At 45.2% G+C, this 27,233-nt stretch overlaps 1 protein-coding gene across 1 annotated transcript in view; it reads left to right on the top strand.

The window, feature by feature from the left end:
- The window catches only part of SLIT1 (slit guidance ligand 1), a 789,534-nt gene that overhangs the window by 587,034 nt on the left and 175,267 nt on the right, over nucleotides 1-27,233 (top strand). The window contains exon 24 of the mRNA XM_085606416.1: nucleotides 2,306-2,377. Within this exon, the coding sequence (XP_085462542.1) occupies nucleotides 2,306-2,377 (72 nt within the window). The remainder of the gene's footprint in view (nucleotides 1-2,305; nucleotides 2,378-27,233) is intronic.

Consider the following 27,233-nt stretch of genomic DNA (forward strand, 5'->3'; position numbering starts at 1 on the left):
ATTTTTAAATTTAATTACAAATTTAAATTCGTAAACAATTAGAAATTTAAAATTAAATTTTAAATTTCTTAATTATTTTCTAATTTGTTTATATTTTATAATAATTTACTATTCTAACTCCCATCCAACATAAGTCAGGAAATGTGCAGGTTAGTAAACAATATAAATTTTTCTATCTAAATTATTTTTTAGACCCTATTCCCCTATAATACCAAAATAACGCTTCTTCAATATTAATTTAATATTTTTTATTAATATTAAAAAATAAATTTCGTGTAAATTTTTTAATTTCGAGGTTAAAATTTGATTTCATTATAAATTTCTAATTTATTAATATTTTATACAATTTTTAAACACTACATTTTTAAATGACTACCCACCCTAATCCCCTATAATACCAAAAACCCGCTCCTAAAATTTTTATTTGAAATTATAAAATTTAATTACAAATTTAATTTCGTGAAGAATTCGAAATTTCAAATTAAAATTTGGATTTCTTAAATATTTTCTAATTTGTTTATATTTTATAAATTTTTTAAAAACCAAATTTTAAATTACTACCCACCCTTATCCCCTATAATACCAATAACCCGCTACTAAAATTTTAACAATTCTTTTGTAGAAAATATTTTTTAACACATATTATTACTAGTAGGAGTTTTGTAAGTTTTTTAAAAACATAATACATATTTTTTTATAAATTTTATAACAACTTATATTTTTCTGTCGATATTATATGAAACGACATTTTGTTCAACGATATTCTGTTCATCGATATTTTTTTATGACGATATTTTTGTCATTCTCACGAAACGATATTTTTAAAAAAGATATTTTGTATTACGATATTTTTCACAGTCGATATTCTTACCACGATATTAATGCTAGTCGATATTTTCCCGTCGATATTCTATCTTTATACCCTGCAACGTGTCCTCTGCTCAAAAAAACTCTAGTGTGAAGGTATAAAAGATGTTGTATACAAACCAGTTGTTGTGGCATGATCTCACTCACAAGTGTTCATTTTTGTAGCGTTTCCTTTGCAACTGTTTTCACTCGGGATGGTCTGCTTTCGGATAGTGCATGCTTGTGGTTTACGTTTAGATTAAATTCTTTAATTCCAGATGAATTTAGGCAGAAGAGATTTTGATTTCAGTTTTATTGGAGCTCATGCTCAAGATGCAAAGTTAGATATATCAGTTTCTTACTAGTTTTGCACACGAACTATGTTTTGGATATTGAGGTTGTTCTTATTTAGGGTCTGATTACGACTTTGGCAGTCTTTGAGCAGGTCGCCACGCCAGCGCCTGCTCTAAAACCGCCAAAGTCATCTGCACTCCGCCCACCGGATTACGAGTTAAACCCAAGTGGGCTGTCCTGCGGCAGCTGGCCCTCGGTGGTGCCTTTCAAAGGCTCGTATGTGACTGTTATGTCCATGCCCTGCAGGAACTGTGGGTGTATGCGTACAGGAGCACACCATGTGCACCCCTGCATGCATCCCCTGGGCTTTAGGCAACAGGGGGTCATGTATCCTTTGTTTCCTCACCACCACACTTTTTATGGCGGACTCACTGTCATGAAAACAGTAGCAGTGAGGAAACTTGTAATATGCTTAGCGGTGCCACAGCAGCACCACCAAGCATATTGCTGGCCTCAGACCGCTACACCACCGTTTACAGAGGTCCGATCACCAAGCTTGTATAGGGCAGTCAGACCGGCGGTGCGTCTGTGCCTGCACCATCACCGTGATTACAGCGGTCCATCGGGCCACCGTAGTCGTAATCAGCCTCTTAGTTTCCTTGAATGATGTTGGTATATAATTAATTTGCAGTTCCTTTTCCCTGAAGAAGGGCACATTGATGGCTGAATTGCATTGTGGTGGAGCATTATGTTTCTTATAACGATGATATGAGATTCTATGTTGATTTTCAACAACAATGTGAATTAACAACTTTTCATGTTTCAAAAATATCCATTGGATTCAATACACCTGGATGTAAAACGTTTGCAGTAAAATGCATCATTAAATATGTTTATTTGAAGAGGAAATTGGTTAATGCAAGTATTATTGTTTGGAGACAGTCCCTGAGTCATGTGCGCAACAAGTCAGTATACCAGGTTGGTACACAGCATCTTTTAAAGGTTCATTTTTACCCTTGCCTTGTGGCAAGTTGCTCACGTATAGCCATGAGAACGATCCACCTATGTGTAACAAATAGATGTGATAATTTTGTGTTATTGTGGTGTGTAGCACAGAACCTAACTTTGCCATTATGGTCACTTCTGCTTCTTTCCTTCTCCTAAGGATTCTCAGCTACAACTCCTTGCGATGCATCCCACCATTGGCATTCGAAGGCCTGCGCTCATTGCGGCTGCTGTAAGTTGCACTATTTTGTTATGAACCCTGATCCTGTTTCAACCCCATCTGATTTTTTTTAGTGTCTTTGTAAAGATTCCCTTCAGAAAATATGTTAGCTGAATTAGAGAATGAACTATCGCTTGGCTTAGTGGGTCTGTGTCCTTACAGCACTTTTCATACCTACATGATAATCATCAGGAAAGTTTGTGGTTACCTGGTAATTACTTTGAATTGCGGCTGAGGTTATCAGATTACATGAGTGCTGGAATTGGAAAAAATGTACTCCAGGAACCCATACTTTGGGTGTGAAGTTGTTGCAACAGAAAGGAGGTCAAGTCACAAGGGACAGTGTCATGAAAAGCAGAGTCTAACAGTCAACTTATACAGTTAATTTGTATATGCTCTGCCACAAATAAATTGGCAAGAAGATAAACGTAATAGCAAATTTGTTCTGATTTAATTGGTCACAAAGGCTGCATTTTAAAATGTATTATGGGGTTTAGGCACCTTTTGCAGCGATCTTTGTGTTCTCAGTAACTCTAAGAGGGTAATAATAATGGTAAGATAACTCTGGTGGTTAATGCACTTGCGGGATAGATATCTGTCTTGCCTTCTCACAGTTTAAACGTATAAAGTAGCATAGAGAGTTAATATGTCCTCTGCAAGGGACATATTGTGTAACATACATATCAAAGATTTGTATTTCATCAAGGAGCTGCGTTCAAACTGCAAGGCATGGGCTTGGAACTTTATTAGTTTTTCCAAAATATGTCCTATTGAAAGGCTGCTAAATATGGTTGCTTTGAGTAGTATTTAAAGGCCTCAATATGATGGCGCAGGGACTGACAGGATGTGGGTAGCAGATCCACAGCCCACAGCCCTACGGTCCCACTGCCACATTACAATGCTGGCGGTCGGACCCTTATCTGTTGATGGATGGAATGCCTCTTCCGCTAGGACCAGTGATCCTGATGGGGCAGTGGTCGAAATCGTGATCCCAAATGGAGGCAGTGCTGAGGCAGGCATCGCCGTCAGGATTATGGCGTCCCTTTTCAATAGTCTTTTCATGGCGGTCCCTGAAAAGGCTGTTGGAAAGGGACTTTGGGGGCCCCAAACAGGGCCCCAGTCCCTTATGCGCTACTGCAAAGTGGCCCTGGGGCACATGTAGTGCCCCCAAGCACCTCCATGCACCATGTGCCATGCAACAGATGGTGCATGGCGCACAGTGCATGGATGTGCACTAAGTGGTTGCATCCTAATGAGGCGGTCGGACCACCGCCTGCCTGTCGGGCAGTCTCCTGGCCGCGGTGATAGCGGGCGGCGATCCAACACTCCGCTATCAAAATAAGTCCCTAAGTCTCATTACTACATACAACCCAAATCAGTTTCTTACATTTTAATTCCTGGCTTTCAGTTTCTACCAGCTTGCACTCTTAACATATAATGGCTACCAGTAAGGATAATATTCCACTCTTACACCTTGCAACCCTCATTACTTTATGTAGCATATCATGTTCACTGATTTACACATATATGATTTATTGTCCATATATAATGTGTGCATGTGATGTAAAGTGGACTGCCATCCTACGTTTGGACGACTAGGGTTACAAAAGAGTTACATTTAAAACAAGCATTTACAATGCAACGGTCTCGGCATTGTTAAAGTTAGAGCTATTGGCGGTGCTCATGACAATGCCGTTTCTTTAAATGTTTTAAAAACAAAAACATAAACAAAAATAATGTCATGAACAATGCCAATAGCTCTAACTTTACCAATGCCGAGACCATTGCATTGTAAATGCTTGTTGCTAATAAGACTGTGTCTTAACAGGGTTGTTCACTTTCTTATCGCTTACGTGAGTCAGGGTACATTCTCTGTGAATCTTCCGGTTTGTCCCGGCGATGGACTGTCTGCACAAAGCACCTTGCACTTTATCCTCTTCTGCAAATTTTATTCAACACTGAGGTCTGCTTATATTTTACCACGTTTGAGGCAGGCAGATTTAAGGCAGTGCAGGATTGTAATTGAGGTTTTGCAGAAGTCATCTACTGAGAGGTTATGTTACTCGATTGCAATGTTTATACAACGAGTGATACGTCTACGTTCTACACATGCCCCATGAAAGTGGGCACTTTTGTTCATGACTCTTTTTGTTAATATTGTATGTTGATTTTATATACTGATCTTTTGGACAATGAATCTGAGAGACTTTTTTCAAGGCTAAAAGGGAAAACAGCACTTTTTTTTATTTTGGTACTCTAATACATTGTTTTATTATTCGTACAAGGTACATTATCATATTTTGTTACCTGGCGGACTCACTGAGTTTACTGTTGGAGGATGTGGTTGTGTAAGCAGCAAACATGGCTATCTCACTATATTGCACCGTTACCTCTTTTTCCTTGTATTCAGTAAAGATCTGTCGTTTTTTATATATATATAAATTATGTATTTTTTATGTGAAGTTTTAAGATTTTCTTTTCTTTTAAAAATCGAATAAAGGATTGGATTGCATTGAAATGAACTCTTAGCATCGCACCTAGTTACAATAAACCTAATGTTGAAAGGACCCTGGGTCAGAGCGCAGCGTTCCTTCTTGAGGCTGGGAGGAAGACAAGTCAGTCGACTGGCAGAAAGGTCCTTGCACACGTGTGTTCAATTAATATTCGCTTCAAAACACGTATAAAAATGTCAAAACTACTTTCTTCCTCAATGTAAGAGAAGGGAGGAGGCTATTTTTAAGTTAATGGCACGCCTCTCCCTTCACTGCACGAAAAGTGAAGAGGGTCACCGCCTCAATGACAGCATTTACACTGATTATCAAAGCAACAGGACCGGCTCTCAGTCCCCACAGGTCTTCAACGAGACGCTTGTGAACTGCAGCTCACACAGCAAATACACACCTTTTTAGATTTTGAACCATCAACCGTCAAGTGGTTAAAACTTTCTTTTTATCCTTTAATATTGCAATAGGGAGGGGGCAAAAGTAGCTCTATTGTGACTCGCAAGTGCCCATGGGACTAGGGCCAAGCCCGAGCCAGTCATTCAGCCTGAACCTTGCTTGGTTTGCAGATAAAGTCCCACGCCTGCCTATCTTCAGATACAAGCAGTCCTGTAAAATAGTGTCAAATAATCCTTTAAGTTTTCGATGATATTCAGGGACAGCTTGTTTAGGCAAACTTTTTTGTGATGTACCTACAGCCGTACATGTGCTTATGACAGCCTCAGCTGGAGGGGGCATAGGCGGCTTATTGCCAACCGGCTCCCACGATGGTGTCCAAGAAATAAGACTGTGCTATCTGCTCTCAGAGACATGGACCTGATCTACTCTACAGCCGCAACATTTTCTGCACAATTAGAGGGGTTACCACCATCCTCAGCATAATTTGCAGATTACAACCAAAAATAACATCGAGTTTAATTTCAAACAGATCAAAAGTGACTAAAAACATAGCAACGCATCGTTAGTTGCTCCATTCATGCGTTAACATGGCAGGTGAATCTTGTCCCTTGACAGCGAAAAAATCGCGAAATAGTGGCACCATTGTATGCCACATAATTTGCTTTTTCTTGCCGCAGAATTTCGTCGTCCATTTCTGCTTAATTCCACTGGCTATGTAAATACTTTATAAATGTACAAGGTAAAGAGTATTTTGCAAATTTTAAAGTTCGATGCAGTAAACGACACTTTCAAGAACCTTCATTGTTACTTTGGCTTATTTTAAATGACCGATCTGTCTTCTATTCCTCCACCATTCAAAAACAACCTGACGGTCTGTTTGTTAAACACCACTAAGCGCTGTAGCTAAATCACTGAACCCGCCTGGCGGCTTGCAGCACCATACAAAAAACACAACAACATTGCTGCGCTTTCTAGGCCAAGGTTGGTAATATGGGGTCAAATAACAATGTCCTCTATTTTAAACATAATATCGAAAAGGCGGAAAACGCTAAGAAAGTACCCGAACACAACAGAAAGAAGCCAGAATGGCCAATGCAAGCACTTACGTAAAATTTGCACCGATTCGTGGTAAAGTAGTGAGCCCTTCCAGAATCTTTCACAAACACAAACGCCTCGTCAGATTAGTAAGCGCTGTATACATTAAGTTACAACACAATCTCCCACTCGGCGGATTTCATTAGACAAGACGAGGGCACCAGAACACACCACCGCCTTTCTCCGAGGCAGAGCAGAAATGCCTCGGAGAAACGCAGCGTCCTTTTCGGATTCGGGGGCGTGTTTTGCTGTTGTCTCCTCCTTGAGACTTCTTGCAAAAAACACGCCCCCCGATCCGAAAAGGACGGGGCCTGATTTGAATGACTGACCTCTTCTCCAATGGCTGGCCAGCATTCAAGAGGCCAGCCAATGGAGAACAGGGGAGAAGAGGTGCGGGTTCAAGCCCCTCTTCTCCAAGTCATTAAATCTCCGACTTCCGGTTCTGCCTTTCGGCAGACCGGACGTCCTCGACCTAACAACAAAACCGTGAAGGCAGTGGGATCACTGCAGTTCACTGGATCCTTCAGGAGATGAGGGATGCCCACCAGGAGACCAGCAGTCAGAGGAGGATTCCAACCAGCCTCACAACAGCATGGTTTCAGCCAGCAAGTCGCACACCAGCTCTCACAACAGTTGCAATTCCTGTCAGGCCCATCCTTTCATGGGAAAATTAGAGGGAGCGGTCAGGCCACAAGTGAGAGAGGGGGGAGGCAAGCAAGCAAACCAGTGACTCACTGCACAACCCCGCCAAGTAACAGTGGCGGGAAATAAAGGAAGAATCATCCTGGAGTGGAGGTCAATCACCTCAGACAATTGGATATTAAATATAATAAAGCATGGATACTGCATATAACTCAAACCCCCCCCCCCCTTCCGTTTCCCCTCAAAAAGAACTGCAACTGGATCAGAAAGGCCAAGAACTCATCAACAACGAGCCATAGGTGGTTAATACGCTGTACATCGTGGTCGATCTTGTCTGAGCTCTGCCGCTGCCCAGCTTGTAATCCGCAAATCATAGGGATCCAGAAGTCCCGGAGCTGACTGCTGTCTCCTGCTTGCCGGCTGGCTTACCGGGGGCCCCAAGGCTCAAAATTTCCCCTTCCCTGGCCCGAAGAACCTGAAGTGGCTCTGGCGATAAAATGGTCTGCACACCACATACCAAAGAAGCAACTGGGAGGACACCCGCCCCTCTCTTCTTGCGCTGCCGCATGCGGGATAGAGGGCATCTGTGATACTTCACTGCCACCCAGTGGAGTGCAGCAAATGCCCAGAGACACTCCCCCGCCATTACAACATGTGCAGTGGCGCAGGCACCGGGGAGCCGAGCCGAGGCGTGACTCGCTCCCCTCTCCCTTCTCCTCGTGCTACCAAGGCCAGAGGGATGGAGGCTGGTGGGGCTCGCATCTGTCCCCTTAAGACACCCCGGGGGCTCGGAGACAACGACCTGCTGCCTAAAGCCAAAAATTGGTAGGGGGTATCCAGGACGTGCATTGCTGCGCCTCGCACAGGAAGACAAGTGCGGAGGAGTGTACAGGCACATAGACTCTGCCGCCAAGACACACACTGGGGCTTCTGACTGGGGAGGTATAAGATGTGAACGGAACTGTAGGCTCCCAGAGACTCCTGCGCTGCCCCCTGGAGGCTAAATTACAATCATGTGGTTTCCTGATCTATTGTGTGCTGCTCACCCCTTTGTCCATGTGGGAGCCAAGCAACTGTTAGGGCAGGGCAGAAAAATTGGTGACTTTCTGTGGGTTCTACAGGTTCATGGGCACCCACAGGCTGATTGAGAGGATCAACGTGACGTGCCAGCCCCACTGACTGGATTTCACAGTCCAACAGCGAACGCAGCTTCAGTGTGAGCCTGGAGATGCTACGGAGCTGGAAGGCTGCTCCTTGCTGTGCGGAAGCTGGATTCACGCACAACAGAGCGCTCCTGTGACTGCTGACGACAACAGCCAATGACTACACTGCTAAACGTGACGTGCCAGCCCCACTGACTGGATTTCACAGTCCAACAGCGAACGCAGCTTCAGTGTGAGCCTGGAGATGCTACGGAGCTGGGAGGCTGCTCCTTGCTGTGCGGAAGCTGGATTCACGCACAACAGAGCGCTCCTGTGACTGCTGACGACAACAGCCAATGACTACACTGCTAAACGTGACGTGCCAGCCCCACTGACTGGATTTCACAGTCCAACAGCGAACGCAGCTTCAGTGTGAGCCTGGAGATGCTACGGAGCTGGGAGGCTGCTCCTTGCTGTGCGGAAGCTGGATTCACGCACAACAGTGCGCTCCTGTGACTGCTGACGACAACAGCCAATGACTACACTGCTAACCTATGAAACATTGATTGATTGGAGTTCTCCCACCAGACAAGGGCATGAGGAAGTATGAGGAAGGATAAACAACCTGGGCCCAGGCATCTCCCACTCGGCGGATTTCATTAGACAAGCCGAGGGCACCAGAACACACCACCGCCTTTCTCCGAGGCAGAGCAGAAATGCCTCGGAGAAACGCAGCGTCCTTTTCGGATTCGGGGGCGTGTTTTGCTGTTGTCTCCTCCTTGAGACTTCTTGCAAAAAACACGCCCCCCGATCCGAAAAGGACGGGGCCTGATTTGAATGACTGACCTCTTCTCCAATGGCTGGCCAGCATTCAAGAGGCCAGCCAATGGAGAACAGGGGAGAAGAGGGGCGGGTTAAAGCCCCTCTTCTCCAAGTCATTAAATCTCCGACTTCCGGTTCTGCCTTTCGGTAGACCGGACGTCCTCGACCTAAAAATGAGTAAGTGCTATTTAAATTGTTATTTGTGTAACTACTGTGAGAAGTTGGCCTGATGTATGATGTCACTAGTTCTAGTGTACACCTTATATCAGTCCAAACAACCCTTATGGTGATTGGTTGTAAAGTCAACCTTATAGACCAGCTATCCTAGTGGTAGCATGGACAAGAGCAGTCTTAGGCTAAACTCTGAATGGCATGTGAAGCCAGCTGTGATACCATGTATAATCCCTTGAATACCAAATGAAAGGACACCCCAACAGATATATATATAAAATAAAGTGTATTTATTCTAGTCAAACCCTCAGCACTCTTTATGAGATTAGAGGTAAGTACAACACAGTCTTATTTAAGCATACATTAAGTCACACAGGTAAGTAATACAGTTAGGCCCTAGGGGCCACGCAAACCATATACTAAAGAAGTGGTATAAGGACCACTGTCACGGAAGTAGGATAGGCCTAGGGAATCGCTGGGGCTACACTACACTAGCAACAGTTAGGAAGTGGGAGGCCCACGGGATTCAGGTGCAGAGTGGAAACACTCAGGCGTAATGCGTAAAAGTCGATAGAATTACTAGCAGTTAGAAATTAACAGTTTAAGGACACGTCTGAAGCAGCTAGAGAGTCGAGACTCGGAAACTAGACCCTAGGATAGTCACTACCCTTGTGAGCACCGAAGTACCCAAGTTACCTAGCCCACGGGCTGCGGGTGCATAGGTGTGAACTTGCGTCGGGTTTCGTCGTGGACTTCTATGGATGCCTGAAGGAAAGTTGCTAACAGGCAGTTAGTGAAGAGTGTCCGGTGGATCCCAAGGCTAGGATCAAGAAGAGAGGAGACCTGCAAGCAGAAGGGACAGAGTCAAGGTCACTAGCCAGTGACCACGTGGAACCAGGAAGGAACCAGGCGATGTCGTGAAGATTGCAGGTGAAGGTGAAGCTTGTCGCTGCAGCCACGGGTACCAGGAGACGTCGAGGACGACCAGGACCAGGAGGCGAGCAGTCCCACGAAGGCTCTTGCTGTCGGCGGCGTCGAAGTCGAACTAGGACTCACCAAGCCTTGGCAAGCGGAACCCACGAAGAACGGAGGACTTGCTTCTGGTGCAGACCAGGAAGGTCTGGGGTGCTTCTCTTTTGCAAGGAAGTGGGAGCCAGTCTGGAGGAGCCAAACCAGCAGTGAAGATTTCAGGATGCGTCGTCACAGAGGCCACTAGCCAACGGGCAAGCAACCGGACAGGCGCGGCAAGCAGGAAAATGCAGAAGGGCCCCACGCAGGACTCGCGGAGTGTGGGGGGCTGATCTTCGGTGCAGATGGTGCTTGGTGTTGGGGCTTCTCAATCCCCGGTGCACAACTTCGAGGGTGCCTCAGAAGCTGCGCTGGAAGATACTAGCCACTTTTTCCAGGTAGCCGGTCCCACGTCTCCCGTCGCCTCCACGGATCTCAGCTCGGATGTGGATCAGGGTCGGAGAAGTCTGGAAGTCAAGGCTCTGGTCGGGCTCTGCAGTCGGTCCCTCGTAGAACTTCAGCAAAGCAAAGGGTAGTCTCTTGATGGTGCCTGTTTGCACAGGGTAGCCACTCCTTGGCCACAAGGGAGATTCTTCAGTCTTCTTCTTTCGTCGAATGTCGAAGGTCCAGAGTTTCTGTTCAAGTTGCAGGTTCAGGATAATCTAATCTCCTGGGGCCCAGCTACCACTCTTATACTAATCTGGGGGGCTGGGTTACCTGCTAGGTCACGCCTTATGGGTGGGACCTGGGAGGGGGGTGGTTACACCCCCTTCCCTTTGTCCAGTTTCGCGCCAGGACTGGGGCTGGAGTGCCCCAGCACCGGTTTGAACTGGACTATGCATGGGACACCTTGTGTGCCCCAGGCATGTCTCATTCCTTTCAGCCCTCCCTGCCCCAATACACTAAAGTCTGTCTGGGGGGGTGCTAGCACCTCCCCAAGCAGGAAACCTATTGTCCAAGCCTCCCTTGCCGGGATCACTCCCAGCAGCAGGAGGTCAGACTTGTGTCTGTGGCAGCAGCATCCATTTTGTGATGCCGAGGCTTTGGTTAGAGTTAAACAGCAAAGTAAGATTTTAACATGTCTCTCCCTCTAGAAGGGGGGAATAATATCCTCATCACCAGAAATGGTATGGGGGTATTATTCCAAAGTGTTAGACACCTTACACGACATGTTTTGATAAAGGCAAACCATAGTTACCATAACCGTTTAAGATTATAAGGCACTTTAAGAGTATATGGTAGGCTATATCATAGAACAGCTATAAGGACATGGTTCCGAAAGCTGCAGACAGGCTCAGCTCATGCTAGAGCACCATCTCACATGTTACCAAGCACTCTGCCTCCAGGATTGTTAAGGCCTGCCATAGGAGTGGCTGATAGGTACACATGTGTCTATTTTAAGGGTAGATATAGGTATACTATATCTAAGCAAGGGGTGATTACACGACCTTGCCCCAGCTGAGTGATCAGCCAGTTGTGTCTGATTGGAAGGCCAGACCAGGGGTGGCATAATACATGCTGCAGCCCCTGGGAGGCCTAGGGTACATTGTACAGGGTCCAATAAGGTGATCCTTACCAATTGGGAATGTACCTAGGGTACATGGAGTCCATTTTAAAGAGAGAGCAGACAGCCTGAGACCCTGAATGGCAGGATCTCAGGCCAACTAAGTCGAAAAACCAGCTAGACACTAGGCAAAAAGTTGGGGGTAACCATAGTCAGATATCCACCTTCCTACACAACCCCCCCCCCCCAAACGAAAGGAGATAAGGCTGGCCTTGACAAGGTAAGCCTCTAATGCCTAAGTGGCCATATAAGGAAGAACCAGCACTGGCATGGTTACCCCCTGTCTCATGGTCCACTAAGCAATCCCTCACCCTAAAGGTATCATAGGGTCTCCACCATAGGGAATCTCTACCTTTGGTGTGTCTTTGCAAAGTAAAAGGCTGGTGTTGAGATGGAGTACTGAAGTGAGTGTCCTCAAAGTGAGGCCTCAGCTTCCTCCAATCATCCTCCACCATGGATGCCTTTCTTTCTTTCACTGAGTTGCACTGTGCTCTCAGGGTCAGCCTCTGGCTACCTAAAGCTGGAGGCTGGGTCCCTTTTGTGGGCTTACTGGAGGGACAGGTCAGGTTTGGGGCCCTAAGGTCCCATGTTTGCCTGTGTCCAACAGAATCCCTCTGGGGGAGGTCCCTAACTACCTGTAGAGGAGATCCCTCAGGAATGTTTTTAACCATCACCTGGCTAGGGCTACTAGCCAGGCAATCCTCATTCTTTTGATGGGGGGGTTCTTGTGGACAGGGGCCCTCTTGGGGTCCACTGGCCTCCCTGACCTCTGCAGCCCTGGGCTGACTGAGGCAGGGTAGAGAGAGGCAGGCTACCTGCACCAGACTGGGTCCCACCTTGGAAGGGGCCACTGACATCAGAGGCTCTGCCAGGCCAGGCCTGGCTACCTCTGGGGCAGTTCCTTCACAAGGGGTGAGGTCAGATCCCTGAGGAGGCTGACCTTTTCCTAATGTCTGGGGAGAGGGAGACTTTTCTTCCTCCTCACTACTCTCTGTTTGTGTGGAGTGATCCATAGTTTCAGGCTTCACTACACCTATGTCAGTCTGAGTATGGACTGAGACCATTACAGTCCTGCCAACCTTTTCAGGGAGGCACTCAGTTTGTGTTTGAGCTGTGACTGTCACAGCTCTGCCAGTCTCTACAGGGAAGTCTGTCTTTGCCTGGGCTGTGGCTACCACTGCCCTTCCAACCTTTTCAGGGAGGAAATCTACTTGGACAGGGGTTGTGGCTGGCACCACCCCACTACCCTTTTGTGAAAGGCCTACCATTTTAGAATGGGTGTCTTGTTCAACTCCAGCCCAAGCTGAGAGTTCTAAGTCATTCCCCAGTAAGCAGTCCACAGGCAAGGTTGGAGACACTGCCACCCTTTTAGGGCCAGTGACACCTCCCCAGCTGAGACATACCTCTGCCATGGGATGACTGTTCTGTTTGCCATCAATGTTAGTGACCTTGTATGAGAAACGAGGCAAAAGCTGCTCAGAGGGAACTAGCCTATGGGCCACCATAGTGATGCTAGCTCCAGTGTCTCTGTAGGCCACAGCTTTTCTACCATTGATGTAAGGCTCCTGTCTGTACCTACCCAAAGTGTTGGGACAGGCAGTGAAGTTGGCAAACCCCATGCCACCATCACAGACAAGAGTAGCTGCTGTAGGGGAATTGGCTAAGCCAGGGTCCCCCTGTGTTCCCCAAGAAAACCCAACCAAATGTTTGGGGGCACTCCCACCACCTGGGGGATTACTGCTGACAGTAATAGGTGGTGTGACAGGAGTAGTTGGAGGAACAGTTTTGTTTTTAGCCTTTGGGCAACTGCTGTCAGTTTTCCAATGCCCAGGAGTTTTACACTCATGGCAGTAAGGCTTTTTAACTGTGGTAGAGGAGGGGGCTTGGGACCCACCACCCTGTGTGGAGTTTTGGGGCCCTGAGGAAGATTTCTCTTTTGTTTTATATCCACCCTTCTCTTGAGGCTTGGTGGTATCTTTCTTTTGGTCACCACCCTGATTTTTAGGTCTAATCCTGGTCCTGACCCATTTATCTGCCCTCTTTCCCAATTCTTGGGGAGAGGTCAAATCTGAGTCTACCAGGTGTTGATGGAGAAGCTGGTTCTGACAATTACTAAGGATCTGCTCCCTCATAATCAAGTTGTACAATACTGTATAGTCCTACACCTTGCTGCCAGTTAACCAACCTTCCAAAGCCTTAGTGGCACAATCCACAAAATCAGACCAGTCCTGTGTCTGTGTCTTCTGGGTGTCTCTGAACAACAACCTATATTGCTCAGTGGTTAAGCCAAACCCATCTATCAGAGCACTCTTCAGGACTTTGTAATTGTTAGCATCCTCATCACTGACTGTGAGGAGCTTGTCTCTACCTTTGTCAGAAAAGGAGAGCCACAAGATAGCTGCCCACTGACTCTGGGGTACCTGCTGTACTTTGCAGGCCCTCTCCAAAGCAGTCATCCACTTGTGGATGTCATCCCCATTCTGATATGGGGGGACTATCTTGCTTAGGTTTCTATGGTCATAAGACCTATCCCTATCTCTGGGAATGTTGCTGCCACCAGTGGGTTCTGACCCACACAATTTTTGCTCTCTAGCCAGAGCAAGCTTCTCCTTGGCAAGGGCAAGTTCTTCCCTCTGAATCCTCAGATTAGCTGCCCTCATTCTGGCTTCATGCTCCTTTCTCTCAGGGGAAGTCATTCCCCTGTGAGAGGAAGCATTAGAGATGCTTGAGACATGGGAGTGGATGGATTCCCTTGAAGGGGATCTGTCTCTCCTGCTTCTCTGGGTAAGCCCACTTGGGGGTCTGTATGGGGGGACCCCATGCAAATTCCCATGTAAGCTTAGGTTAGCCTGGCTAAGTCTTCCTACTTGGCCCTGGCTGTCTACCTCTTCATCTGAAGTCCCATCTGACTCATCTGTGGTGGGTAGACCCTTATCTACAGCTATGGCACCATACTTGGCAGCTCTTTCAGCATCATAGGCCTCCAGAAGCTCCACTAGCTGTCTAAGGGTAGGGTTGGAACCCTGTTTTAATCTCCTGGAGGTACACAGTTGTCTCATCTCCTGGAAAGTGAATGCATCATATCTAGAGGGAATCTGTCCAGGATTCTCCTCTCCTGAGGGAGTATCAGTGTGATCTCCATTCAGGGACATGATTCTAGTGAGGGTGTGGTGTGTGCACCTACCTACACTAGTTGTATCTACTAAACCTCTCTAGTAGTTGTAGTCAGGGTGTGTTACTCCCTTCAACCTACAACCACTAAGTCCAGTAGGACTTAAGTATTATAATCTATGTTATATGTACCTAAACAATATCTGTGTGATCTTTCAATTTAGTATCTCAAGATTACAATGGTATTACAACAGCAAGCTCAGATCCCACCGCTGCCACCAATGTGAGAAGTTGGCCTGATGTATGATGTCACTAGTTCTAGTGTACACCTTATATCAGTCCAAACAACCCTTATGGTGATTGGTTGTAAAGTCAACCTTATAGACCAGCTATCCTAGTGGTAGCATGGACAAGAGCAGTCTTAGGCTAAACTCTGAATGGCATGTGAAGCCAGCTGTGATACCATGTATAATCCCTTGAATACCAAATGAAAGGACACCACAACAGATATATATATAAAATAAAGTGTATTTATTCTAGTCAAACCCTCAGCACTCTTTATGAGATTAGAGGTAAGTACAACACAGTCTTATTTAAGCATACATTAAGTCACACAGGTAAGTAATACAGTTAGGCCCTAGGGGCCACGCAAACCATATACTAAAGAAGTGGTATAAGGACCACTGTCACGGAAGTAGGATAGGCCTAGGCCTAGGGAATCGCTGGGGCTACACTACACTAGCAGCAGTTAGGAAGTGGGAGGCCCACGGGATTCAGGTGCAGAGTGGAAACACTCACGCGTAATGCGTAAAAGTCGATAGAATTACTAGCAGTTAGAAATTAACAGTTTAAGGACACTTCTGAAGCAGCTAGAGAGTCGAGACTCGGAAACTAGACCCTAGGATAGTCACTACCCTTGTGAGCACCGAAGTACCCAAGTTACCCAGCCCACGGGCTGCGGGTGCATAGGTGTGAACTTGCGTCGGGTTTCATCGTGGACTTCTATGGATGCCTGAAGGAAAGTTGCTGACAGGCAGTTAGTGAAGAGTGTCCGGTGGATCCCAAGGCTGGGATCAAGAAGAGAGGAGACCTGCAAGCAGAAGGGACAGAGTCAAGGTCACTAGCCAGTGACCACGTGGAACCAGGAAGGAACCAGGCGATGTCGTGAAGATTGCAGGTGAAGGTGAAGCTTGTCGCTGCAGCCACGGGTACCAGGAGACGTCGAGGACGACCAGGACCAGGAGGCGAGCTGTCACACGAAGGCTCTTGCTGTCGGCGGCGTCGAAGTCGAACTAGGACTCACCAAGCCTTGGCAAGCGGAACCCACGAAGAACGGAGGACTTGCTTCTGGTGCAGACCAGGAAGGTCTGGGGTGCTTCTCTTTTGCAAGGAAGTGGGAGCCAGTCTGGAGGAGCCAAACCAGCAGTGAAGATTTCAGGATGCGTCGTCACAGAGGCCACTAGCCAACGGGCAAGCAACCAGACAGGCGTGGCAAGCAGGAAAATGCAGAAGGGCCCCACGCAGGACTCGTGGAGTGTGGGGGGCTGATCTTCGGTGCAGATGGTGCTTGGGGTTGGGGCTTCTCAATCCCCGGTGCACAACTTCGAGGGTGCCTCAGAAGCTGCGCTGGAAGATACTAGCCACTTTTCCCAGGTAGTCAGTCCCACGTCTCCCGTCGCCTCCACGGATCTCAGCTCGGCTGTGGATGTGGATCAGGGTCGGAGAAGTCTGGAAGTCAAGGCTCTGGTCGTGCTCTGCAGTCGGTCCCTCTTAGAACTTCAGCAAAGCAAAGGGTAGTCTCTTGATGGTGCCTGTTTGCACAGGGTAGCCACTCCTTGGCCACAAGGGAGATTCTTCAGTCTTCTTCTTTCGTCGAATGTCGAAGGTCCAGAGTTTCTGTTCAAGTTGCAGGTTCAGGATAATCTAGTCTCCTGGGGCCCAGCTACCACTCTTATACTAATCTGGGGGGCTGGGTTACCTGCTAGGTCACGCCTTATGGGTGGGACCTGGGAGGGTGGTGGTTACACCCCCTTCCCTTTGTCCAGTTTCGCGCCAGGACTGGGGCTGGAGTGCCCCAGCACCGGTTTGAACTGGACTATGCATGGGACACCTTGTGTGCCCCAGGCATGTCTCATTCCTTTCAGCCCTCCCTGCCCCAATACACTAAAGTCTGTCTGGGGGGTGCTAGCACCTCCCCAAGCAGGAAACCTATTGTCCAAGCCTCCCTTGCCAGGATCACTCCCAGCAGCAGGAGGTCAGACTTGTGTCTGTGGCAGCAGCATCCATTTTGTGATGCTGAGGCTTTGGTTAGAGTTAAACAGCAAGGTAGGATTTTAACATGTCTCTCCCTCTAGAAGGGGGGAATAATATCCTCATCACCAGAAATGGTATGGGGGTATTATTCCAAAGTGTTAGACAGCTTACACGACATGTTTTGATAAAGCCAAACCATAGTTACCATAACCGTTTAAGATTATAAGGCACTTTAAGAGTATATGGTAGGCTATATCATAGAACAGCTATAAGGACATGGTTCCGAAAGCTGCAGATAGGCTCAGCTCATGCTAGAGCACCATCACACATGTTACCAAGCACTCTGCCTCCAGGATTGTTAAGGCCTGCCATAGGAGTGGCTGATAGGTACACATGTGTCTATTTTAAGGGTAGATATAGGTATACTATATCTAAGCAAGGGGTGATTACACGACCTTGCCCCAGCTGAGGGATCAGCCAGTTGTGTCTGATTGGAAGGCCAGACCAGGGGTGGCATAATACATGCTGCAGCCCCTGGGAGGCCTAGGGTACACCTATGCCCTGGGTACCTAGGGTACACTGTACAGGATCTAATAAGGTGATCCTTACCAATTGGGAATGTACCTAGGGTACATGGAGTCCATTTTAAAGAGAGAGCAGACAGCCTGAGACCCTGAATGACAGGATCTTAGGCCAACTAAGTCGAAAAACCAGCTAGACACTAGGCAAAAAGTTGGGGGTAACCATAGTCAGATATCCACCTTCCTACAACTACCCATACAGACCGATACATCTGCCATTCTTCCAATTAATGCATATATCTCTCATGTACAGGGATTGAACGAAGCTAAAAAGCTGCCTTCAAATCATAGTTTCTGTTAAATACTTGTGAAGTGAAAACAGGATGTGTTCCATTGTTTCCTTCAATTGCATCGGCATCAAGGTGACAAGCTACAAAGAGCTCCCAACCAGGCTCATAGGCAAACATTAGGAGGGCTTGTGGCACATTAAATAGAACCTTTGTTTTAGGCCCAGCTGGAATAAAAGAATGAGAAAGTCCCTTCACCACCTGCAGGTTGCTGTTCAGAATGGAAAGCTGACAACATGCTGGCACTGTTGAATGTGCCGGCAGATTATACTGAAATTCACCATATTTCATTGGCTCCAGCCTGGATCTTATCCAACTCAATAATAGCAGCCTGATCCGTGATTCAGCTGGATCTCTCTCATTTCCTGCAGTGGATTAAGGGTTCAGTGACATAATATCGAGATCACAAATATCGTGATACATAAATATCGTCAGTGCCTAATTTGTAAAAAGAATAAGTTCTAGGGCTCTTATCAGGAGGCCACTGCGGCTTGCACCACACATTGGCCATGTCCTGCTGCCAATAATAGTAACAACACAACTACGATCCATCACACTCCTACAAGTGTGACATTTGGGACTATTTCAGGCCCCAAAGCTTTAAGAATGGCATAGGCAGCAGGAAATAGTTAGTTTTAATGTATATTGAATTAATGATTGGCTGTTGTTGTGGTCATCTCTAAATTAGCCCGACAGTGCTACCTTGTGGCAGACTGCACAATCACCGGTGTTGACAATTAAGTGTCGGTACAGAGCACCGGAAACCACTAGCTCAAATTACGCACTGAATATCGTGTCAAAAATATTGATCACAAAAAATATCGTTTTTCTATACTAGAAATATATTGATTAAAATAGTAAATATTAAATATTTTAATATAAAACATAACTATAATGTAAAATACATAAATTTAAGTACCAACTAATACTGTATATCAATATATACTTAGATAAACATACACACATAAATAGATCTATATGTTTGTATCTTTATATATACATAACGTAACACTATTACGCCAAAATTCTTGATTTTGCCTAAAGTCTAACATGCATCTTGAAGATTCATGATTTTGCCTAAGGTTAAACGTGTGTCTTGGGGAAGTCGCAGCTTTGTGCTGGGTGATTCCACTGCTTTGAACAAGCTTCCGCTCTACATTAAATCCTCCACGAATCACATGACTTTTAGAAAACCTCTCAAGACCTGGCTATTTAATTCCTTCTTTCTTGCCACTCAGTAGCCAGCGCCAAGATACCCTCGGGTATACGTGAACTGAATACGTTCATTTAAGATTATTAAAAAATATTTCCACAATATATTTTATTTTTTATGTTTTAAAAAATGTACTAATATAAAATGCATATATATATCTAGATAGATAGATATATATACATAAAATATAAAATAACTAATTAAACAAATGAAATACATTTACCAAAAATAATTTATATATATATGAACATACAAATAATATAAAAATGTATATAAACAAATAAACAAATAATAATATTACATATATTTAAACAATATTAGTAACATCTGTGAAATATATATATATACTATTTCTACTGCAATGTATACAACAGTAGGGAAAGCGTTGGACTCCGGAGGGGTAAAATTAACTATTCCCACTAAAGTCTGTGCAACAGTAGGGAAAGCATTGAACACTGGAGGGGTAAAATGTACTAATCCAACTCCAGTCGCTGAAACAGAAAGGAAAGCAAAAGACACCGAAGGAGTAAAATGTACTATTCCAACTCAAGTATGTGCAACAGTAAGGAACGCGTTAGACACTGAAGGAGTAAAATTTACTATTCCCCCTCCAATCTGTGTAACAGTAGGGAAAGTGGTGGACTCCAAACTGGTAAAATGTACTATTCCCACTCTAATATATGCAACAATAGGAAAAGCATTGGACCACGAAGGGGTAAAATTTACTATTCCCACTTCAGTCTGTTCAACAGTAGGGAAAGCGTTGGACACTGGAGGGGTAAAATGCACTATTTCCACTCCAGTCTGTGCAACATTAGGGAAAGCATTGGACTCCAAAGTGGTAAAATCTACTATTCCCACTCTAGTCTGTGCAACAGTAGGGAAAGCAAAGGACTCCGGAGGGGTAAAGTTTACTATTTCTACTCCAGTCTATGCAACAGTAGGGAAAGCGTTGTACACCAGAGGGATAAAAATTAGTATTTCCCACACCAGTCTGTGCCACAGTACGGAATGCGTTGGACACCGAAGAGGTAAAATTTACTATTCCCACTCTAATGTGTGCAACAGTAGGGAAAGGGTTAGGCTCCGAAGTGGTAAATTGTACTATTTCCACTCTCGTCTGTGCAACAGTGCAACAGTAGGGAAAGCGTTGGACACCAGAGGGGTAAAAAGTACTATTCCCACTCCAGTCTGTGCAACAATAAAATAGGAGCTGGACACCGGAGGGGTATTTACTATTCCTACACCAGTCTATGTAACAGTAGGTAAAGCGTTCGACACCAGAGGTGTAAAATCTACTATACTCACTCCAGTCTGTGCAACAGTAGGGAAAGCATTGGACTCCAGAGGGGTAAAATGTACTATTCCCACTCTACTCTGTAAAGCGATAGAGAGAGAATAGTTCACTTCAAACAAATAACATATTTGAACCACTCTGTTAATTAACCAAAAATATAAAATTCTTAAAATAAAAATGATATGTCTAAGTTTAAATATAAATAAAACAAATTACATAATTATTACAATTTTAATCATTATGATCAATTAAAACAAATAGTATTAATTTGATCGAAATGACACTCTCTATTTCTACAAACATAACAGCCAACAATTAAATTGTAATTGAAATAAAAAAGTATGCCACAATTAACATATTAAGTAATAAATAAAATAATTATTAATAAATGAATAAATCATTTGTAATGTATTATTAATTGAGTAACTTACCACCATATTTTCCTACAAACATAACAAAACAAACCTAATATATAACATAACAAATTGAATTATTAAATAATTTACAAAAGTATCAATAAATTAAATGTCAGTAAAAATTAATAATTAATGATTTCTTAATTAGACATGCCACCCTATTCCACTACAAACTAAACAGTCCACACCTAAAATGTAACTTAAAAGATATGATATTTACACAATTTACATAATTATCAATCAAACAATAAAAAAGTAATTAATTAATTATTAATGAATTATACTTAATTTACGTCCCACCCTTTACCCCTACAAACCCAACAATCCACACCTAAAATATAACGTTAAAAATATATGAATGACACAATTTACATAGCTAATTTTCAATTAAATAATCAATACTTATCCAGTATTAGGGTATCTTTCATAGATTCACATGCCTGAATCATTCCCTGTCATCGGGATGGAAGTCCCCGGTACATAAGTAAAGTAATGTCCCACTAGACATAGAGAGAGATATACCTAAGGCCTCACATTCGTAACATATCTAGGTCCTTTTGTAATAAGGACCAAACTCTTAGAGAGCAGCCAATCAGATATCACCACCCTCTGGAACATTCCTGGAAGGAGCTCTAGTCCCTCAGATTTTCTACTGCACGTCGTGCTAAGGGAGTCTCCACTGAGCTCTGCTCAGGTTTTCCTTGTTTCTTGGATTCAAGTGATTTTTTTCTTCAAGATTATCTTTGTCTGAGTGAAGTCTCATCTGTCTTCATGTCAGACACTCCTAAGAAAGGCCTTTTTAGGCCCTGTGGTACCTGCAACAAGAAGAGGTTGCATGTCGACGACCAGCATAAGGACTGCCTCTACTGTCTTTATCCGGACCATTCACCTAAAGCCTGCAAGGTAGGTCGTACCTTTTCTACTAAGACACTTAAAGACCGTGAAGGAAGGCTTTTAACTTAGCTGCAGAGACTTAAGGACAAAGAAGACCCCTTGTCCTTTGAGGAGAGTAAGAGCTCATCAATATCCTCTAAAACTCCCCAAAAAAGGCCCAGAGATGTCTCTCCAGGTCCTTCTTCACAGCACCCTCAAAAGAAGACACAGAAAAAGTCTTCGGAGGCTTCAAAACATAAGGATTTACCAACCAGGGAGTCTCCTTCCCTTCAGGGTTCACAGAAACCAGCTTCTAGCCCTCTGACTTCTCCACCGAGGGTGATACACACTTTTAAAAAACCTTCTTCAACCCCGTCGACTACCATCTCGCCGACAGTGGCCTTGACGACGACAAGATCTCCTTGTACAGCTATAGGAGTAACCTCATCGACGACAACAGTTTCTACAATCTCAGCCTCGTCGGCATCCATCTCGTCGTCGACGACGATGTCATTGTCGATGGCACATATCCCTTTGTCGTCGACGATTAAGATCAAAAAATCGTAGCCGACGTCGAAGACAGCGTCGACTAGTTCGACGACGAGCACAGCGATGAGTGGTTCGTCGTCGATGATACGCACGTCGGCGAAGAGTGTACCGTCGACGATTCTACCATCGTCGACGACAGCGACATTGTCATCGACGACATCGTCGACGAGAGCCTCATCGCCGCCAGCACCAATTGTGTCCATGGATGATTCTTCGTCGACGACGACTATACCGACGACGGCTTCGTCGACGACACCTAAATCAAAGGTGGAAAGTACATATTTTCAAAAGAAATTTGCAAAGCAAAGGCTAACGCCTTCCCTTACATCACCCAGCAGGGTTCAACCATTACCTCCATCTCATCTTTTGAACGAGGATGAGGATTCGGACGAGGACAGCATGTTCAGGGCTGCAAGAAGTCCCTCTGAACTTAATGTCAACTACCAGGAGGATTCTGACTATGACGAACAAGATATGGATGAACAGGCTTATTATCAGGATGAAAGCCATCATCAACAGCCACAGATGGTTTGCCTTCTTTAATCCCTGGTCTCTGACCTCCAATTTATGATTTTGGACTACAAAAAGAGGTTCCCTACCTCTGCTCAGTCTCCTGCTCCAATTCTCTCTCCGCCTCCGAGGGCGCAAGTTCCACCACCACCTCCACCGCCTCTTACCATTGATGTACCTGTGCCACCTCCCCCCTCTACGGATGATGAGGAGGAGGAACAATAAGAGGAAGGGGAAATTCAAGACACTCAATCACATCATGACGAGTGGGGCGACTACATTATCCCTCTTCCAGCAACACCTTTGCCTTCTCAAGCGGACTCGCCTCCTGAAAATATTGGAGGCTTCCATAATCTCCTGGAGAGAGCAGCACAGCGTTTCCAACTTCCTATGCCTTCTCACCAACAGGACTGTTTCGTATACGACTTCAAGGAACCTTTCAAGAAATCAGTACGATCTATGCCTATCATAGATTACATCTGGGATCAAGGCATCAAAATAATGCAAAATCCTTCTACGGTTCCCCCAGTGTTGCCAAGACTTGACAAAAAGTATAGAGCTCCAGACAACGCTCCAGCCTGCCTTATCGGCCATCCCAAGCCTGATTCAGTAATTACTCAGGTGGCTCAGCGAAGGTCAAAAAACCCTTCGGCCCCACTTTCAGTTCCTCGAGATAAAGAGGGCAGATGCCGAGACAATATTGGAAAGCATTTTTTTCCATGTCATCGTTAACGGTGCGAGCATCTAATTCTGTAGCGTTACTGGAGCGCTCCAACAGGCAGATGTGGTCCAACATTGCACCCTACTAGAGACCCCGCCGCAAGAGTCTAAAGAGGAGGCAAAGAAAATATTATTAAAGGGCGAAAGATCAGCTTCAGAAATTATCGATTGTGCGATGGACATCGCATCTACTGGTTTCCGCCAACTGGCAGGGGCGGCGGTCCTACGACGCCAGGGTTGGTTTAAGGCAACAACATTCCGGCCTGAAATCCAGACCAAAATTCTGGACATGCCCTATTATGGTCAACTCCTCTTTGGCACTCATATTGATGAAGCCTTTCAAGGAATCAAGAAGGATACAGACACAGCCAGGGCTTTGGGTACCCTTCAATATAAAAGCAGCCCTTTTCGAGGCTCAAGGGGTAGAGGGCAATATTCCAACAGAGGAGGTTAACAGCAATATAGGTCTTCCTACTCCTCCTCCAACCAACAATATAGGCCACAATTTCAACAGAGGCAACAGACGCAGACTTCGTACAACAAGTCTTCCTTTCGCGGAAAGGCCGGACGACAGAAGGATTCCACCCGACGCCAATGACTTCTCTCTACCGCCAATCTCCATTTCCTCTCCGCCTTCCAAAGTAGGAAAAAAAATATCCCACTTTCTACAGAATTGGAAACACATAACAACAGACCGTTGGGTTCTCCAACTAGTACAATTTGGACACTCGCTGGAGTTTGTACAAACTCCTCCACAAACACCTCCTCAGTCTATGGTTCACAAGCATTTACACCTTTTACTCCTGGAAATATCATCAATGATCCAGAAAGGAGCTATAGAACGGATTCCTATTCGTCAAAGAGGAAAAGGTTTTTACTCCCGGTTCTTCTTAGTACGCAAAAAGGAGAAGAAATGGAGACCAATACTAGATTTGAGAAGTCTAAACAAATTCTTAAAGAAACAATCATTTCTCAAGGTCACCATTAAAGAAGTCCTGCAACTTCTCAATGTGAATGACTACATGGTATCCTTGGATCTCCAAGATGCCTACTTTCATATCCCTATCCACAGAAGGCACAGAAAGTTTCTGAGATTCAATGTGGCTGACAGGCATTACCAGTTCCAGGTCCTGCCCTTCGGACTCAAGTCAGCCCCACGCATCTTCACAAAATGTCTCTCTCCAGTGGCTGCATACCTCAGACAGCAACATCACCAAGTCTTTCCTTATCTTGACAACTGGCTCGTCAAGGCACCCTCTCTCGACAGCGTGAGGAGATCTTCCAGAGCCTGTCTACGTCTTTTCAAACAATTGGGTCTCACCCTCAACCCAGAAAAATCAGTCCTACAGCCTTCCCTACGAATAACATTTCTGAGAGCTGTCCTGGATACGGACCAGATAAAAACTTTCCCGTCACAGGAGCGACAACAAAAACTTCTACATTTAGCAGAGCGCATAAGGAAAAGAAAGTCTCTTTCAGTGCACTTATTCAAATCCCTCCTTTGTCGCCTCCGTATGTGTCCTCTCCAGGAGTCTCTCTCCACTCAATAGGTTCAAGTCGACGGATCCTTCGACGACATCATACAGGTGACCCCTCAGATGGTCGTTGCTCTTCACTGGTGGACCCTTCCACAGAATCTCTCTCGAGGCCTACCGTTCTTAACTCCAGCCTCTCCCCAAGTGATAACAACGGATGCATCTCTTCCTCCAAGAGCTTCAGTTCAGCGAAAGATGGTCATCTTCCGAACGGAAACTACACATAATCCTCCTGGAGCTGAGAGCAGTTTACCTAGCCCTCCTGGCGTTCTTACCCAGGATCATAGGTTCTCTAGTGCTCGTCAGGACAGACAATACTACGACGATGCACTATGTGAACAAGCAGGGAGGAACTCGTTCACTACCACTCTCTCGCGAATCTCAAAAAATCTGGACCTGGTTGATTGTGTTCCAGGAAAAGACAATGTATTGGCAGATTCACTAAGCAGGCTGCAGACAACATGCCACGAGTGGGAATTGAACAGCACACTCTCAACAGCATATTCTCTCAATGGGGCACACCTCTGTTGGATCTGTTTGCCACCCAGCACAGCGCCAAATGCCAACACTTCACACGTTGGCATCCCCAACGGGGATCTCTGGGGAATGCATTTTCAATAGCATGGTTCGACGTATTTGCCTACGCCTTTCCACCGATTCCCCTGATTCCCAGGGTCCTCAGGAACATGAAGGCAGAGCCCTGCACACTAATCCTAATAGCTCCAGCATGGCCTCGCCAACATTGGTTCACGGAGCTCCATCTTTTCTCCCTGCAAATGCCAATTCCGTTGAAGCCATTTCCATCTCTCCTCACAATCGATCGATAGCAAGTCCAACATCCGGATCCAGCATCTCTCAAATTATCGGCCTGGATCCTGAGTTCCAAGAGTTTCATGCTCTAAACATTCCTTCAGACTGCAGAGCAGTTCTAGCTCAGGCTCGAGTTGACAGTACAAACAGGACTTATTCCTTCAAATGGAAAAGATTCTGCATCTGGTGTAGAGCTGCGAAGGTACATCCCCTCACTTACTCTCCAGAAGAAATATTGCCTTGCCTTCTCCATCTGGCAACTTCAGGTCTCGCTCACGCCTCCATTAAAATTCACCTGGCAGCAATATCCCGCTTCAGGAGATCTTCTACAGGACCTTCTCTTTGGTCAAATAGACTGATAAAACAATTTCTCAAAGGCCTATTTCGGACTTTCCCTCCCGTAAAGTCCCCACCTCCAACATGGCAACTCAACACAGTCCTTGCCCAACTTATGAAACATCCTTTTGAACCAATACACAGAGCTGAACTCAAGTTCCTCTCCTGGAAGACAGCACTTCTTCTAGCCCTTGCATCCGCAAGACGAGTAAGTGAGCTTCATGCATTCACAATACAAGATCCTTTTCTTCAATTAAAAAATGATAGGGTAGTACTTCGGACTAATCCAAAGTTTGTACCCAAAGTCCTGTCGGACTTTCACCTTAATGAACCTATCGTCTTAAGGACCTTCTTTCCGAATCCTCAGACAGCAGCTGAAAGAGCTCTACATTCATTAGATCTGAAACGCTGCCTCAAATTCTACCTTGACAGGACAAAAGCATTCCGCAAGTCCAACCAACTCTTTGTGGCTTACAGTTTACCTAGGAAAGGTTTTCCACTTACTAAACAAAGTATTTCCAGATGGATCTCTGGTGCTATTGTCTTCTATCACCAGCAAGCTAGCCAACCCTTGCAATCGGGAATTCATGCCCATTCCACTAGGGCAGTTTCTACTTCTATGGCACTTTTTGCAGGTGTGCCTATCACAGACATCTGCAGAGCGGCAACATGGAAGACGCCGCATACATTTACCAAGCATTACTGCTTGGATACGGAACTGATGAAGGATGCTGCAGTGGGACAGGCGGTGTTACGTCATCTATTTCGATAGAGGTGAGCCTTCCTTCCTTCCCACCAACCTTTCTATTATTTTTATACGCACATTTCTTCGTTATTTCTATGATGTTTGCCATAATTGCAATGTATTGCTTTCCATTTTCACATTGATATGTTTATTATCTGGTGAAGTTGTGAATTCTGTACAAACCGAAATGTGCTTATCATTGCTTTCTAGTCTGATTCAGGCATGTGAATGTATGAAAGATACTGGATAAGAAATGCGTTACTTACCTGTAACTGCAGTTATCCAGTA

Source organism: Triturus cristatus, chromosome 1_2 (assembly GCF_964204655.1).
Source record: "Triturus cristatus chromosome 1_2, aTriCri1.1, whole genome shotgun sequence".
In the NCBI taxonomy this organism is placed as follows: Eukaryota; Metazoa; Chordata; class Amphibia; order Caudata; family Salamandridae; genus Triturus; species Triturus cristatus.